This window comes from Mizuhopecten yessoensis, unplaced genomic scaffold (assembly GCF_002113885.1).
Source record: "Mizuhopecten yessoensis strain PY_sf001 unplaced genomic scaffold, ASM211388v2 scaffold3015, whole genome shotgun sequence".
Classification (NCBI taxonomy): Eukaryota; Metazoa; Mollusca; class Bivalvia; order Pectinida; family Pectinidae; genus Mizuhopecten; species Mizuhopecten yessoensis.
The window spans coordinates 535,273-552,804 of NW_018404833.1; the positions used below are offsets into that span (position 1 = coordinate 535,273).

The following is a 17,532-nucleotide window of genomic DNA, read 5'->3' on the forward strand; positions in this document are numbered from 1 at the left end:
GGACTAAACCGGCAACTATTTTTGTTGACCTTTGTCCATGGAAGGTCCCTGCAAAATTTCATTGAAATTGGTTCAGGGGTTTTGGAGAAGAAGTCGAAAATGTAAATTGTTTACGGACGGACGACGGACGACGGACGACGACGGACAAAAGGCGATCGCAATAGGTCACTTGAGACTTTGTCTCAGGTGACCTAATGACAGTAATTACAGACTTTGTTTTAATCATCATCTTTAACTCATTCACCCCTGAAATTTCATAATGAACTATTCCAACCTTTGAATTGGAAGGGTTCAAATGTGTCTTCAGGGGTCAATGAGTTAAGTATCCAATCCAGGTCAAAGGAGAATTTTATTTTACCTGTGATACAAGGACAATGTGATGACAATAAACAAAGAAGAGAGTTTTGATGAAATAGTATAATGACAAATGACTACAGTATGGCCCTCTTTATATAAATTGTTATATCCTAATGATTTTAAGTGACTATAGACTTTTTGGAAGAGGGTCTACCAACAATAACCGACACAGTAGTCTTACCTCCCAGCCAGGTCCACCAAGTGTATTTTGCTGCTCATTTCACATGGTATGTCATTCTTAAATTTGGCCTATAAAACAAATATTTTGAAGTCTCGGATACTAATGAAAAACGCTCTGAGCCAATAGAAATCAATTTTGCTAACATATTTAAACATCAACTCTTGACATAATTTTAATACAATATGTAAAAAATTTACCATGACAAAATATCTGTAAATGTTCATTTCAATGAAAATTCATTAAAAAATTATGAATATTTGAAGCATCAATACTAATAAATAAGTATTCATAAAACGAAATTGACGGAAATTATACATCAGTGAATTACGTACCTGTGTGAACACTATGGTAAATATAGCGTGGGATCTACTACTGGTATCATTCATATTCGTGGCTGCTGTTGTTCTGGAGAGAAAGAAAACAACCTAGATACAGGTATCCAGATTTCATATCTTGTCATAAGATACTTAAGTTCATGTGTAAATGAATTTCTTTTTTATATATGATCCTTTCATTTTTCTTAATAACTAAAATGTGTTTCTCCCATATAACTCTAGATTTTATCACCTCCAGTCTATGATTTAAGCTTGTAGATTATACTTGATAATTAACTCAGACACTTAATGGATACCTATGCTAATCAATTATCACTTGTTAGATTTAAAATATTCTCCCTACGTAACCAACTTACCCAGGATATTAATTCATCTTTAAATTCATTTCAGTTTCATAAAATACTTAAAACTTTTTCAGATATAAGTGCTACTTTTTCCACTCTCTTCTAACTATAATCTATCCAGTTTGACCCAATTTTTTCATTCTAAGACTACTGAACATAACATTTGATTTTTGACCTATGCCTTATCTCCTTATCTTTGTGTCAGTGAAAATAATTCATTTGTAACATATCAATTTCAATTCAGATACATGTGTCATATAAATTGTAATTATTTACAATATTCTTTTGAATATTATGAGCAAATTCCACAAATCGTTAAGAAATATTTATGAATAACTGCGAGAGGCTAAACTTGATAGAAGTACATGTATATACCTGATAGAATTTCCTCTATCCATGAGGCCTTTGATGTCTTCATAATCATCAACTGTATGCTTGGACAAATCTGAAAACAAGTGAAAGCAGGACAGAAATTCATCAGTGAAGTAGTAATCTAACAGCTATAACTCAAAAAGTTAGTTAAAATTTCCATACAAACCACACTCAGAGTTATCGTATACATTTCAATAATGTTTTCAACTTATATCCAGTCATATTGTGAAAGGAATACATTTTCTAATACATTATCTTTATGCAAAAGGAAAATTAAAGAACACAAGAACAATCTAAACATGACTTATATTTTAAAATGTTGATTTATCACGAATAATGAAACCTTTATTTTAAGTTAAAAATATACATACCAGATAATCTTTTTTTTTTGTATTATTTTTTCAGTTAATATTTTCCCAGTTTATCTATACTGAATAGTATTCTTGCATCTTATGGAATCAGTTCCAGAAATTAACTGGCATTTAAAACTTATGTGTATACAGAAGGCCTACCTTGTACGTAGGGGCCGAGTTTGGGATGTTCTCGTACACGAAGGCTATGCAGTTTGTTTGCAGAGGATTGCTTCAACAGATCTCTCACTTTTTCGTTGTATATTTCCAAGTAACTGTAAAAGACATTGATCAAATGTTTTTGTTACCGCATATTTCTGTATGTTATTTCAAAGATTTGCAGACTGAGGTGACTGTGTATATGACAATTATTCTGAAAAGAAATGCCTTTAACATAGACCCCTTTAGCCTATCCGTTCCAATCAGTTGAAATGGTGGAACCTGAAAGAAAATGACAGGCGCAGATCTGAACCAAGGCTGACCTCAGGAATATTCAGCACGTGTAGATTGAGGGGTCCAGACGTTCCTGACCAAAACTTATTTATTTATAAAACAAGTCAATACACATGAAGATTTTAAGATACGTTATAATATTTTTTAATGCTTCACAAGAAGGACTCATTTTTCTTAATATATTGCTTTTTATTCACCAAAAAATTGCATTTTTGTGCTCTGCCTATACAGTTCGGTCCAAGTGTGGTCGTTTATCATGGAATATTTCTGCGCCACCTGAACAGTTTCAACCGGGATATGCAAATGAGACCATTAAACTTCATGTTATTCATGTTTTTCTTGTTGGCCCTGATGGAATTGCACACTTTTAAAGAGAACATGCATAAAACAAACTTGTACTTAGTGCTCATTATTGAATGCCTAGAGATAATATTATAATATCACCGATACATGAAAACTGACCATCTTTCTCTGTTTTTTCTCAGCACAAAAGAACCTTTTATTTTTTATAATAAACTTTGAAGTATAATGCCATGCAATAGGATAAAGTAGTACATACAATAAGCTCTCCTCCTCATCATCATCATCACCTTGTCCATTAACCGACTTACATACAATAAGCTCTCCTCCTCCTCATCACCATCACCTTGTCCATTAACCCACTTACATACAATAAGCTCTCCTCCTCATCATCACCATCACCTTGTCCATAAACCCGCTTACATACAATAAGCTCTCCTCCTCATCATCATCACCTTGTCCATAAACCCACTTACATACAATAAGCTCTACTCCTCCTCCTCCTCATCATCATCATCACCTTGTCAATAAACCCACTTACATACAATAAGCTCTCCTCCTCATCATCACCATCACCTTGTCCATAAACCCGCTTCCATACAATAAGCTCTCCTCCTCATCATCACCATCTCCTTGTCCATAAACCCGCTTACATACAATAAGCTCTCCTCCTCATCATCAACATCATCTTGCCCATAAACCCACTTACATACAATAAGCTCTCTTCATCATTATCATCATCATCACCTTGTCCATAAGCCCACTTACATACAATAAGCTCTCCTCCTCCTCATCATCATCCCCTTGTCCATTAACCCACTTACATACAATAAGCTCTCCTCCTCATCATCAACATCATCTTGCCCATAAACCCACTTACATACAATAAGCTCTCTTCATCATTATCATCATCATCACCTTGTCCATAAGCCCACTTACATACAATAAGCTCTCCTCCTCCTCCTCCTCCTCATCACCTTGTCCATTAACCCACTTACATACAATAAGCTCTCTTCATCATTATCATCATAATCAACTTGTCCATAAACCCACTTACATACAATAAGCTCTCCTCCTCCTCCTCCTCCTCATCACCTTGTCCATTAACCCACTTACATACAATAAGCTCTACTCCTCCTCCTCCTCATCATCATCACCTTGTCCATAAACCCACTTACATAAAATAAGCTCTCTTCATCATTATCATCATCATTACCTTGTCCATAAACCCACTTACATACAATAAGCTCTCCTCCTCCTCCTCATCATCATCACCTTGTCCATAAACCCACTTACATACAATAAGCTCTCTTCATCATCATCATCATCATCACCTTGTCCATAAACCCGCTTACATACAATAAGCTATCCTCATCATCATTACCTTGTCCATTAACCCACTCACCTAACTTCAGCTTTATAACTGGTATCTTCATCAGTCATTCGTGAAAACAGCTCCTGTAAATTAAATGAATAGTTTTCAATAACCTATGGTTTGATTTCAATGTTTTACTGACCTGGGTACTAAAAAAAATATCTTTTCACCCCAAAGGACTTGGAGTGGTATTGGTCATTATTGGACTCATAAGAAGTGAAAATTTCAACTTGACTCTATTTGCTAATTCCTGTTATAAACACAATATTGGTTAATTGGAGCTATCTTTTACGGTGTTGATTTGTTCCAGTGCTCATGCATAGATACCCTACCATACACTGTAGCAACAAAACTGTGTTGCTATGCAGAGATAGCCAAAATATGGTGTTTTTGGTCAGTTAGTATGCAGAAATGAAAGCCTCTGTATGTGACAAACAAAAACTCCTTGCTACGAATGAACAAGTACTGGTATAACATTGTTAAACATGTCAAATACTAATTTGTTTGTTGCATGCGGAGGCTTTCAAAAATTGAAGCGCGTTTAGTTGATTTCCTTCAAAATGGCCAATTTTCAACGAAATGGTTCACAACAGACGCTATTCACCCATTTTATTATGAAAACGCACGTTTACGTCTCTCTTTGTAATGCCATTTCTCTTAAACTAGTTGTCAAATGAATTTGAAATTTCATATTTGCGTACTACATTTATTCCAGATGACAAATATAACAACTAATTATAAATCCCCGATGACGCCGGAAATGACCCTTTATTCCCCTGACGCCGGAAATGACCCTTTATTCCCCTAAGTCCTTTGTACTTTCATCTTTTCAAAGATGCAATAAGTTCCATTCTTAAATTCACATTGAAATCACTTTCACAGTACAATACTCCTTCAAAAAATATTGAAATACATTTTCCTGGTTAAACCTCGGCAACACTGTTATAACAATTGTACATTATATTCTACTGGTATCTGGGTATAACCAGCTCATAATCAGTATCTGAAAATTGAGGTTATATATAATTTTCCAACCATTGATCTAACAAGATTTCTAAAAATGAATTCAATTCCTTACCTGACAAATTCTAGGAATTAACCCAGGGTCATCCTGCAAAATAATAAGCGCAAATTATAATACAGTTATCACAAATAGCATAAAGTATATGATTTTTTTTTATATCTATAATGAAGTATATGCTAGCACAAAAAATGTATATGTTTCTGTTTGAGTACTTTTTTAATAAAGAATATGAAGATTTTAACACATTTGACCCCTGTGACCTTGAAAGTGGGTCAAAGCTTTTCATTTGAACAAACTTGGTAGCCCTTCATCCCAGCATGCTACAGACCCAATATCATCACCCTGAGCCTTTTGGTTATTGGGAAGAAGTAGTTTGAAGATTTTACGAGATTTGACCCCTGTGACATTGAAAGTAGGTCAAGGTCATGTATTTGAACAAACTTGGTAGCCCTTCATCCCAGCATGCTACAGGCCCAATATCAGTACCCTGGGGCTTTTGGTTATTGAGAAGAAGTTGTTTGAAGATTAAAGACATTTGACCCATGTGACCTCGAAAGTGGGTCAAGGTCATTCATTTGAACAAATTTGGTAGCCCTTTATCCCAGCATGCTACTGGCCAAATATCATCACCTTAGGCCTTATGGTTATTGAGAGGAATTAGTTTAAAGTAAAATATTGACGCCGGACAGACGCTGCACCACGGCATAAGCTCACTTGGCCCTTCAGGTGAGCTAAATATAACATGATGGATGATAGACATTACAATGAGGGCAAATTTATCATAACAGCGAACAGTGTTAGGTGTTTTAAAAATATAGTAATCAAATGTGAAGGGCGAAATTATTGAGCGAAAATGGATTTTATTGCATAAGGCGAAAATTTGACTGGGAAAGTTTCCACATTTACAGTATTTTAGAGAAACCTATAGTGAACTATTTTTGTAACACTACCCATAACTCAGCCAACAACCATCAGGGGTTTGATAGAATTCTGTCTGGCCCCGGGCTCATGAAACAATCTTAGACTTAAGTTTTTGCTTAGCTAATCATGTATATGACGTCTCTGTTCATGAAGTTATTTGTGTTTTGCTTTTTCAAAACCTTCAGACAATTTTAGACTTAGAACCGTTTAATAATCCTGGGGCCTGATCAGAGTAAGCATTCTCACAACAGCCTACAGGGTCATATGAAGATGGAGGGTTGGTTAGCAGCCTGGGACACATACGTACATGGCTTCCCATCATAGAGTAGCTCTTCCCTGACCCTGTCTGTCCGTAGGCAAACACACAGGCATTGTAGCCATCGTAGGCTGAGGCCACCACGTCCAGTCCCAGACACTGAAACACCTACAAAATAGATCAAGTCCTAGACCATTTAACAGATCCAATAACAAAGACATAGCGCCATATGAACGTCAATATGATATATGCTATATCATGTATATAAATGCTAATTGATATAAATACTTACCTCTTCTTGGGAGGCATAATTGGAGTCAGACCTAAGAACCGTCCAGAAGGAGTGGTCAAATGTGAACTCCTTCAGACGCATATTTTCCCTGGCGTGGTCACCCTCAGCACCCATTTCAGAAACCTGTGAACATCAATCAAATTTATCATTTGATTCAAAGCTTGTTCAATGCATCTGAACCTCATCAGATCAGACACTTTAATTTGCTCAAAACAACTTCCTCTGGTAAATCACTTTGTAAGTTACATGTAGAAGAAAAATCATTGATAATATATTGTAACAAACAGTAGTTCAGCAATACAACTAAAACAAGTTGACCTCATGCAAAGATTTTTGACATTGTTTGACAGCCATTCACTCTCGTATTTAAATAAGACATTATAAGATTAAAACAAGAGGTCTAGAGGGCCTGTATCGCTCACCTGTTTCTTTTGTTACATGAAACTGACATATAGGTTACTTCAGACCAAATTTGGTAACTAGAACACAAGACATTTTAACATCTCTTAAATGCTTCTCAAGATATTGTTGTTTGAAATTTGAAATTGTTATTTTAAAGCTTATAACCCACGTTGACGTTCGACTCCGGCTAGCACTTAACGATGACCTTTGAACTCATTACTGTGAATAAGAAAAAGATTTGCACTGCTGGTCTTCATAACATACCCAAGTATCATGACTCTAGTCCAAATGGTTCTTAGGATATTGTTGTTTGAAGTTTTTAACATATTTGAGCCCTGTGACCTTGAAAGTAGGTCAAGGTCATTTTAATGAGGGAACTTTATAGCACTTCATTCCAGGTACCTACTGGCCAAATATCATGACCCTAGGTCCTCCAGTTCTTCAGAAGTAGTCGTTTAAAAGAAAACGTTGACGGACGGACGATGGACAACGGACCAGGTGAGCTAATAAAACTGACAATAAGAGACCAAGGGGAACCTAGCTACTATCAAATTTGAGAAAGACCCCTTCAGTACTTATCTGATCAGTCTCATAAGTAAACATGCACAACAAGGGACCAATGGGAACCTTCATATCAAATTTGATAAAGATCCCTTCAGTATACTTTCTGAGAAATAGTGATAACAAGAATTGTTTAAGGATGGTTGATGGATGGTAGATGATGGACAGACGGAGGGACAACGGACCACAGACGAAGGGCGATTTTAATTCAGATGGTGGTGGTCTAAAAATATTATCAATAGCCTAGCTAGCTAAACAGCAAGCTTAGGACCAAATAAAAAGCCTCTAGGAATTATGGCTCTGTAGTAGAAGCTAAGAGAAGGAATGGATGGATAGAAGACGGAAGTTGTTGCATTTCATAAGCTCACAGGTACTGCTAGGGGATTGATACAGTATATTGGTATATTACTGTACGAGTACAATACAAGTACACTTCAACAGGGAATCAAACTAAACACAACAAGTACAAATCTTACCTTTCTATTAACAATGGTTGTTTTCTTTCCATCCATTGCAATGATGAACTTACTCTCCAAGTCCTTCTCCCTGAAAAATATGTGTCAGAGGTAAAATCATATTTTTAGTGTGATATTGCTTTAATAATCCGATTTAATTTATATATGTTCAACTATATTTTATGCCTGATAGTAATTTTACAAATTATATAGGGCACTATATAAATGTTGTATATTTTTGTTATAAAATATCACAGAGGTTTTGCATAAATGTATAAGTGCATGCACACTTGCATGAGTAATCTGAATTCAGAAAATATTTTAGGACTACTATAAGTACTGTCTGCTTTGTCCCAGGTATAATTTCAAAAGTTGACTCCATGTGTACACAATAAGTAACTGATATTTTTATTATCAGTTCAAAGAGTACAAACATTTTGCCGATTTTGAATGTGTATCTAGATACCATCAAAAAACATTGATACTCCAACAGGGATAGAGGCTTAACTTGGCGAGATACTTTTAACAAGCCCAGATCTAGGTAACATAAGCCACTCTAAAGAGATTTTACAGTACAAAGATATACAATTTATACAATTAGCATATACATTAACAATACAATTTTGAGGAATTCACAGGAGCTTCCTTATCAGGCACTAACTACTAGTCCTATACCACCTGGCCATGTGTATATATGTGTATGCCTGCGTGGGTGCTGGAGATGTATTATATTGTGTTCTGTTTGTAGTGGGACCATGCTTCCAATGGCATCATTTATAGTGCCACCTCACTTAAATGCTACAGCACGCACAGATACCCCAACATTCACTCCAGACCATTTTATACTCCACCTGGTTTATTGGAGTTGTGTGGGCAGGAGAAAAACACTTTCTCTGAATATTCCATGCTTGCGACGACTTCAAGGATTGAACCCCGGCCGCCTGTGTGGAAGGCTTTGAAGTGTTAACCACTCGACCAATACGCCCATTAATATTAACAGAAAGGAAGATCTGTTCATTTCTTCAATTTCTCACATGTGTACATACATGTACATGAGGTTGCATGATCCCAACTGGGTGGCCATACACCACGTACTGGTACTTTAAAAATAATAGGTTGAGGGATCAGGAAAAGTAATTAACCCACTGACTCAAATATGAAAGCTGTCTGAATATTTTAAATGTGACATACGGTAACTTGAATGTGGATGTTTCTCATGTACTTTTAATATACATCTTTTATCGTACATATCACTTGTATACAGTTTATAAACCAAAATGAAACTATAGGAAACATAAATCATTAATGCCCCCTTGACCTAAAATATGTAGCTACATCACGGACTTAGATAACAAATCTAATTCCGTGGCTACATGCATGCACTAATCTTGGCGTCGACCTTGGGATCCTGATATACGAACTTGTATGCTAATACTTGATCTTTGTACAAACTTTGATGAAATTGAAAAAATGAAGTCAGAAGAGTCCTGACAATGAATATTATAACGATGCCACAGGATGCAAAGGGGCACAGTAATATATATAAGTATGTCCTGTCTTCCCATCTTTATCATTTAACCAAGCAATATTTATTTCTTATTTTTTCAATATTAAACCTTTTTTTTTTTTGCTTTATAATCTGCATAACTGTTTTAGACATTTGTAAAAAAAAATAGGTATAACCAAAGAACATCTGGAAGAATATTGTAACTTAACGACCTTATACTCTAGGTAAATTGCTGCATGAACACAATATAATTGAGTATTAACACATAGAGTCACATGTATGGTTTTTTTGTGTGTATCCAGTACACCTACATGTATCATACTAGTACTGGTCCTAATTTGTGGCCAGGTAACATGAAACATATATTTGTGATCTACTATTCTCCCGAGCCACTGCTTCTGATACAGAGCTAGCGCTGCCACAGCTGTGCATACATTGAGATTAACCTCGTGACAGCTGATGTAGGTATTATGCTTATGTCAATATTTACATCATAACCGTTCAGAAGCCCCGGCGGTAATATTGAGGACGCTAGGTATATATACTACCCTTTCAGTTTCAGATTCGGAAAACACGGTAAGTAACGTATAGCGAACAGTATAATATGACAAAATGTTTCCGTGACAGTCAGGTTTCGAACTGCATCACGTTTGCGTGACAGCTCGTACAGACTTAGCTGCTAGCTGTGTCGATGACTTATGCTCGGCTGACCCACAAATGACTGAAATAAGTTTTTATATATAGGACATATCGATATTTCCTTACCTTTGGTTCAAGGGCCTGACCCGTACAGCTACCTTTACAGAAGTCATTTTGACCAGATTATTCACAATATATACAGGTTAATCCTACACGAATAAACTTATATACGTCTTGCAACACTACATAGACACAGCACTGAGCGCAGAGTGCCTAGACGTTGACATCTTGTAGTCGCCATGTTTTGAATCGCATGAGTGATTTAGCACCGGAAGTAAAGGGAATCACACGATTATCCATAAATAGAAACGCGTCGGATTAGATATATTTAGCGGGAAATCTTTAAATAACGTTTATTGTTGTAGCAAAATCTGCTCCAAATATTAAAATCATAGTGTCAATCTTAATTATTGATTAGCCTAAGGAGCAAAACAAATAACCGTGTGTGTGTATTTTAAACTATTTGACTAGGTACAAAATGTGTAACCTTCGATTAAATGCATCAAAAATCCATACTATGGTTTTGAATTATTATGATAAAAGAACTTAAGTGGCGGTGGTTCCTAACGTACCATTCGTATTTCTGTGTTGTGGGAAGTCCTGTTGAAAAAAAAGATACACTTGAAAAAAAATGGAAACTTGTCCGTTCGACTGAATATTGTCGAATCCATCTCCGACCATCTAGGACAAAAAACATTGTCAATATGACAAATGTACGCCGTGTATTTACTGATTATAGAGATTATTTTGGTGATAATAATTTTATATTCCCATTAGGCGCTTTGACCGGACACTACAATGTAACCTGTTTTAACCCGATATGACTGGGACCGAAATATTTGGCCGGTTTTTACAGGGACCGACTTATATAATTAGTTATTTGGGTCATTGCCATTTTGAAAAAATATATATGTGTATGTAAGTGTATATACTTTGAAATGTAGCAGTGGTGTAAGAACAGAAAAAAACAATTTCAATGAATAAATGTCAACAGATCCAGGCGCGTAGCTACCATGTAAGCCAATAAGCCCGGACTTGCACATGATTTTGACAAGTATAGGTTTTCATGACGTGTTTTTTTTTCTTGCTGATACTATAAAGTGGATTTTAAGTTTTGAATATATAGTATACATATGTAATTCCTCAGATATGATACATTGTTAATAGTTAGTGGGGCAACCTTGCTTCTCGAAATGCCCAACAAATAATAGGAGCAAGTATAAGGAACCAGTCACAAAGCACAAACAGAAGACGAAACTGTGTGGGAGACTGAGTAAAGGTGACAGTGGGGGTAACATCGCTTCCCAATTAACTCGAATCAGATTATGAGTAAAACAAACCCAATTGCATGTTCACTAATGCATAAGTATCAAATGCATTTATCAAGATTAGATAAAAACCAGACAATGTATGTATGGAGGGTGTACAAAGCAATACCGACGGTTAATCTTCAGAATTACACTGGATCCACGTAAATAGGTATATATATAAAAAAAGAAGACTTTTTTCTTGCGGATTAAAACGAGAAAACGGACATCAGGACGTGGGAAATGGCTCCTGGGACGATCTAAAAAAACAAATTTTTCATGGGGGAGATCCCCCAGACCCCATTACGGGAGGGGGAAGACCACTTCCCATACCCTCCCCCTGCCTCGGGCTACGCGCTTCCGGGGGCGGGGGGGCTGCCTTCGGCAACCCCATGTCGGGCTTACACATGGTAAAGGGGCTAGCTACGCGCCTGAGATCTCGTATGATTGTACGTGTCCGGAACTGAACTGATATTATTGCGGGAATAACGGACCAAATTTAGGCAATGGAAAGAGTGGAATGTATAGACACGTATTACTAGTAAACAATATATATATAATTATTCAGAAAGCAAATCCGCTACTATTAACTTTGTTTCTTTACATGTATTTGCACTTCGATTATTACAAATTAATTATGTGGCAAAGGACAAGTCAATCACAAATAAACATATATCGCTAACGTATGAGGCAAAAGCATACCCTCCTCGCTTTTAAAGATTGTTTTATGAATACACAGGAAATACGAATATATCTAGGATCCTCATATTTAAGTTTATTGATGAGGTTCTCTCCACAAATTAGATTAAAATTAGTTCTGCTGTTAATTAGGTACGTAACAGAATGCAGGTGTTCATGAAAGACAAGGTTGGCATACTACAGAGACGAAATGCCGGGACCGAATATAAGGTCGATAATAAAAACCGGATCCGGATTATGTAGATTACGTTCCATGCAATATCTAAACTAATACATTTGAGCAATTTATTTCAATAACATTTGTGGGAAAACAGTTGGAATTTGTAGAAAAAAAAAGTAAAATAAATTACTCACAAGTTTGGACGTTTGGCGATTGTTTATAATACCTTATTGGAATATGTATACATGTACACAAATTATAACATGAACGATTACTGGGACGTGTATTCATGAAGATTATAATGAGTGTCACATAAGCTTAAATATTCAGGGATTTCTACACCTTTTTCCATAGGACTTTCCTTTCTCGTTGTGAAAACACAGCAGGATTATCGGATAAACAACACCAACAAGGCATATTTTTATGTTTACTGTCAGTTCTAGACATTTATAATTTATTAGTAAGTACAGATACTCTAGCTTTGCCCAAATACATCAAAAAGGTGTCTTTCTGATTAGGAAAAATGTGAGTCTAAAAAGAGAAAATAAAGTCAACTTTCTGTAAATGAACATTTGTTGGGCCACAATCGTGGCCCTCTGGCAAAGAAATGGTAAGGCACATGTTGCCTCATCGACCGTATCCAAGCTTCCATGATTGAGGCAATAGGAGTGGATTATGGCACAGGGACCCGATACTTTAAGTTATTACAGCTCATTTTAGGTCCACATAACAAATCCCCATGGCCATGTCCCTGTGCAATAAGGGGTTTGGGTGTGATGGATGGAGAAGTACTTTTTGTGTGGGTGAAATGGAGGTTCCCCAACGCATGATGGTTGGTTTTCATGTTTATCTAACTAGCTCGAGTTGGTTAATTTTCAAATTGTATAAAAACAAATGTCGTTAACAAATTGAAAATTAGCTAACGAGAGTAAGATAAAAATGATAATCAACCAAAACAAGTTTGAGGACCTTTTTGTCTCCCACACCGTTTAGGTATTATATCTAGGAAAACGTATGTTTCTCGAGGGAATAGTATACAATTGTTTCATGGCTATTTGGGGAACAGTCAAAACTATCATCCCGAGGTAGGGCGGGGAAGCCCTGGAGAACTGTTTGCTCGAGGCCGCTAGATTGTTTTGACTGTTCCCCAAATAGCATTGAAACAATTGTTTTATTACCAAATAAATATTAGTATCAATGATGCATGCAATGCCATTGCTTCAACACTGAGTCGCGCTCACCGAAACGCTTGAACGGGGCTCTCGAGGGGGGATTTCATTATTCCTGTTTCTTTTCGGGGAAACAATTGCTATGAACTATGACGTCACATTGGAAGATGACGTCACTATATAAATATTACATTCATTAGCAGGTGACAATGGGTTTTTGAGGGTTGACAATATTCACTGCCACCTGCTAATGAATGTAATATCTATTTTATTACACCAAAAGTCAATGTAGCTCAGAAACGGCAGCAAACCTCGATAATGACATCTTGTTTGTTGATAGTCTGCTGTTTGCAATCGCTATCGCACCGGCGCCTGATGAAATTGGCTGTTGCCGTCAAACGTTCTTGTGACCATCACGGTGGGGAAACGAAGCGGTGCACGCACATTTTTTGCGCATGTGATGTTTTTCACTGTCTCATGGCAATATCATCCGCGCCCCTTAAAACCAATGTATTTTTGGAGGGTGACAGAGATTTTTGTTTAATTTTCTCCAACCAATCAAATAGCTAGAAATTCACTTGAGGTGTAACAAAAAGCATTGTTACCTCACGTCATAATTAGAAAATATTGATCAATGAAATCACGCCAAGAGTGTAACCAACTAGAAGGTTACCAAGAATGTTAACCAACTCATAACAGGTTTATACAGCGACTATGGAGTGAGTAACCCTTTTCCACTTCTTTCCCATGTAGCCGACTCGTCAGGATCTTCGCAGAGTTTGCGCATCCGATGTAGAGGTTAACACAGCCAGCTACATTTAAATCACGAATAGAACGAGGGAAGTCTGTAGCTCATAGCGACATCATTAGATTTTGCAAAATCTAATACAACGATTTGTGTTCTTCATGTCGTCAGTTTTCCCTACTAAACCATGTACATAGTTGTAAAAAGAGGCGACTGACGATGTCAAATTCCTCGCTAAAATCTATTACTAGCACATTTGTTAACTACATGTAGCTTCAAAGTCTTTTGAGATGCCTTTACTGAATTATATCAGCCTTTTGTTTTACTTTATTTCTTTTCTCTTGTGCATGGGTGTGCTAAAGCCAAGCTGAAGCGGGCAGAGACAACAGATTATTAACATAATTTACAAGTCAGGGAAATCGGGCGGTAATTTTCACGGTAGGATTTTCTAATAGTGAAAAGATTTTTAAATCGGTGCCAAAGAATCAGCACAGTATCACTGAGAATGTTTTCATAAAAGCCGGACAGTTATTTCGGAATATTAATATTTGCTCTGCATCCTTCCATTGCAATGCATTGAGAAGGCAAATGCTGTTATGAGACTATAACAAGATTTGCTATTGTAACGTCATCAATCTCTATTTATATTGTGATGTCATCAATTTCATTGCTGTCAAGACTTAATTTGCTGTTCAAAGAACTATTTGAAATAACTAAATAAAGCGTAACTACTATATCAAAATGTAAACATAAATAATTAATATTTTAGCAAATAGTGTTATAGTCCTATAACACACATTGCTATTGCTGACAAATTTACATAAAGCCTGGCAGGCTTTATCAAGTTTGTCATCAATAGCAATGTGTGTTATAGGACCATAACAACATTTGCTAAAATATTCATTGCTTAATTACTTAACATTGAAGTCATCCTGTTCGTCCGTTTACAAATGGCGTGTCTGCAGGTTTCTGACTACAGTTTTCAATAAAATACCATGGAACGTCACTTGCTTACTAGTAGTCATGAAGTCAAGTGGAAAATTAATATCAAACATTTACGGTCAAGATCACAACTATAGAATCATTCTATGATGATTGGAAGATTGGAAAATGATACATTTGGCATTTCCCCCAAGTTTCCGAGAGTTTTCAACCAAACTTGAAACCTCACAACAGTATTCCCGATGTCAATTTCTGGAGGTCATTGGAAGGTCAAAGTTATATACATTCAAGTTTAGGGTCAATCACAGTTTTAGCAACTTTACCCGAAGATGAAAAAAATAGATATATATGGCTTGTTTGCGGGTTTCTGACTAAGTTTTTTTTACATTTCAAGAAAGTTCACACAATTATTCTTGAAATCAATTTCTCCGGAACTTTAAAGTTCAAGGACAGTTTCAATGCTACAGAATCTTTACATGGTGATCTGCATGGTGCCGAGATTTCAACAAAAATCCATGGAATTCACACAATTATTCCTGTCGCCGATCTCTGAACACCCTTCGAAGGTGAAGGTATGGCAATATTCATACGTTCTGTGTATAATGTGATGTTTCAACATTTCCCAGCAATTTTCCTAAATGGGATAATTGTTTAAGTACATGTAGTATATATACATGCTTGGTTGTTGATATGTTCTTTACAAGAAAGCAGTGCTAATATACCCTTGTTTATCTTGCGGCATTTCCTGATTGAGTATATAAATACATTTGTTGTTTTTCTCAGTTGTTGAAATTTCATACACCAGTCAGTGATATACTAAAGGGTTACTTTATCAACATCAACCTAGAGGATGAATGTAAACGTTCCTTGACGTTGGCTCTTTACCCTTGCATTTTCTAAAACAAGGCTTCTCACTTTTTATACAACTCTGAGAATGTTTTTGTACTTTTAATTTTTATTTATTTTTAGAGTGTGATCTTATGAAATTATTATGTTTTATCAATCATCAGTAATGTTTGAGGGAATATACAATTAAAGGATCCCCATATATTTACCACTGCAACTGTAATTATCAAAGTGTTCAATTTTTTTCCGGACTGACTAAATAGCTTTAGGACAAGACAGATAATTGAACCTTAGACTTCAGATTGATATACTATTTCTCTAACAAATTGCGCTACCTGGTCAACAAACGTATATTGGCCAAACTGTGCTACAATAAGTATGTTTACAGTATGGCACATGTCTTTGAGAAAGCTTTCAAGGCATCAAATCAAATTTAAACCATGTTTTAAATATTGAAGTTTTTACTAACAAATTTGTATACACACATTCAACAGACACAGTGTACAAGACATGTAGATAAGTTATGCACATCCTTCCTAGTAGTTTTGATTACACCAGTATCAAATTATGAATATCATTTATTGTTTAGATCCCCTCCAAAAAATAGTATACAAGGTCAGCAATCTAGAATAAAGTCATCTGGATTGTTTTTGTATAATTTACATAAATAACTCTCAAAAGATATTTATTCATAGAGCAAATGTGTCAAGATTATTTCCACAATTAATAATTCACAGTAAAAGAAGGCCGGACACAATATATGTGAAAGCATACACGCCAATAGGCCAGTTCTCACCATAGCTCATGACCAAATGAAAATTATCAACTCATATCTGGTCATGTTTGCTGCCTCATGGCAACAGTACTTTCTATTTTGATAAGTATAAAGAAATCTCTTGATTCTCATCATGGTATCTCACATCACAAATACCATTAAATAACAATAAAGGTCACAGTAAGCGGATTCTGTAACATTTTTCATTGTTCTGGAAGCTAAAAATGTTTTTTTTGCATTATGACCAGATATTACAGAGTGAATATCTAGTCCTGACCAGATAAGTGACTTTCAGAGGTTTAAAAGTGATGGGCAATACAATTTAGCTGGAAATCACTACTGTACTACCATTTAACTCATTCACCCCTGAAATTTCAGAATGAACTGTTCCAACCTTTGATTTGGAGGAGTTTAAATGTATCTTCAGGGGTGAATGAGTTATAAAGGGCTTTGGTACATTTGTATGTCCTGGTCTGAGAACAGAACCCACTGCCTCCCTCACTTGAGGGAACATTAAACTATAATGCCAAAAGTGATATCTCTAAAAGGTGAGTAGGAGCATTGTCTTCTTACTCATACAGGATAATCCAGTTCCTGCCAGCAAAATATCCACGATCTATTTTTATTTTTAAATGGAGTCCATTTATCCTTGACTAAGTTCATCTGTGTTAAATATCCCCATCTTTGAGCACATACTCTTGTAAA

The 17,532-nt window shown here is 36.0% G+C and overlaps 1 protein-coding gene across 2 annotated transcripts in view; it reads right to left on the bottom strand.

The window, feature by feature from the left end:
* The window catches only part of LOC110446839 (kinesin-like protein KIF16B), a 41,796-nt gene extending 31,364 nt beyond the window's left edge, over window positions 1–10,432 (bottom strand). For both annotated transcript variants that reach the window (XM_021492163.1, XM_021492162.1), the window contains exons 1-10: window positions 10,251–10,432; window positions 8,000–8,069; window positions 6,561–6,683; window positions 6,320–6,436; window positions 5,146–5,178; window positions 4,098–4,150; window positions 2,102–2,214; window positions 1,593–1,662; window positions 871–943; window positions 539–606 (exon numbers count right to left, since the gene is read on the bottom strand). In XM_021492163.1, the coding sequence (XP_021347838.1) occupies window positions 539–606; window positions 871–943; window positions 1,593–1,662; window positions 2,102–2,214; window positions 4,098–4,150; window positions 5,146–5,178; window positions 6,320–6,436; window positions 6,561–6,683; window positions 8,000–8,069; window positions 10,251–10,297 (767 nt within the window). In that variant the 5' untranslated portion in view covers window positions 10,298–10,432. The remainder of the gene's footprint in view (window positions 1–538; window positions 607–870; window positions 944–1,592; window positions 1,663–2,101; window positions 2,215–4,097; window positions 4,151–5,145; window positions 5,179–6,319; window positions 6,437–6,560; window positions 6,684–7,999; window positions 8,070–10,250) is intronic.
* Between the last annotated feature and the right edge of the window lie 7,100 nt (window positions 10,433–17,532).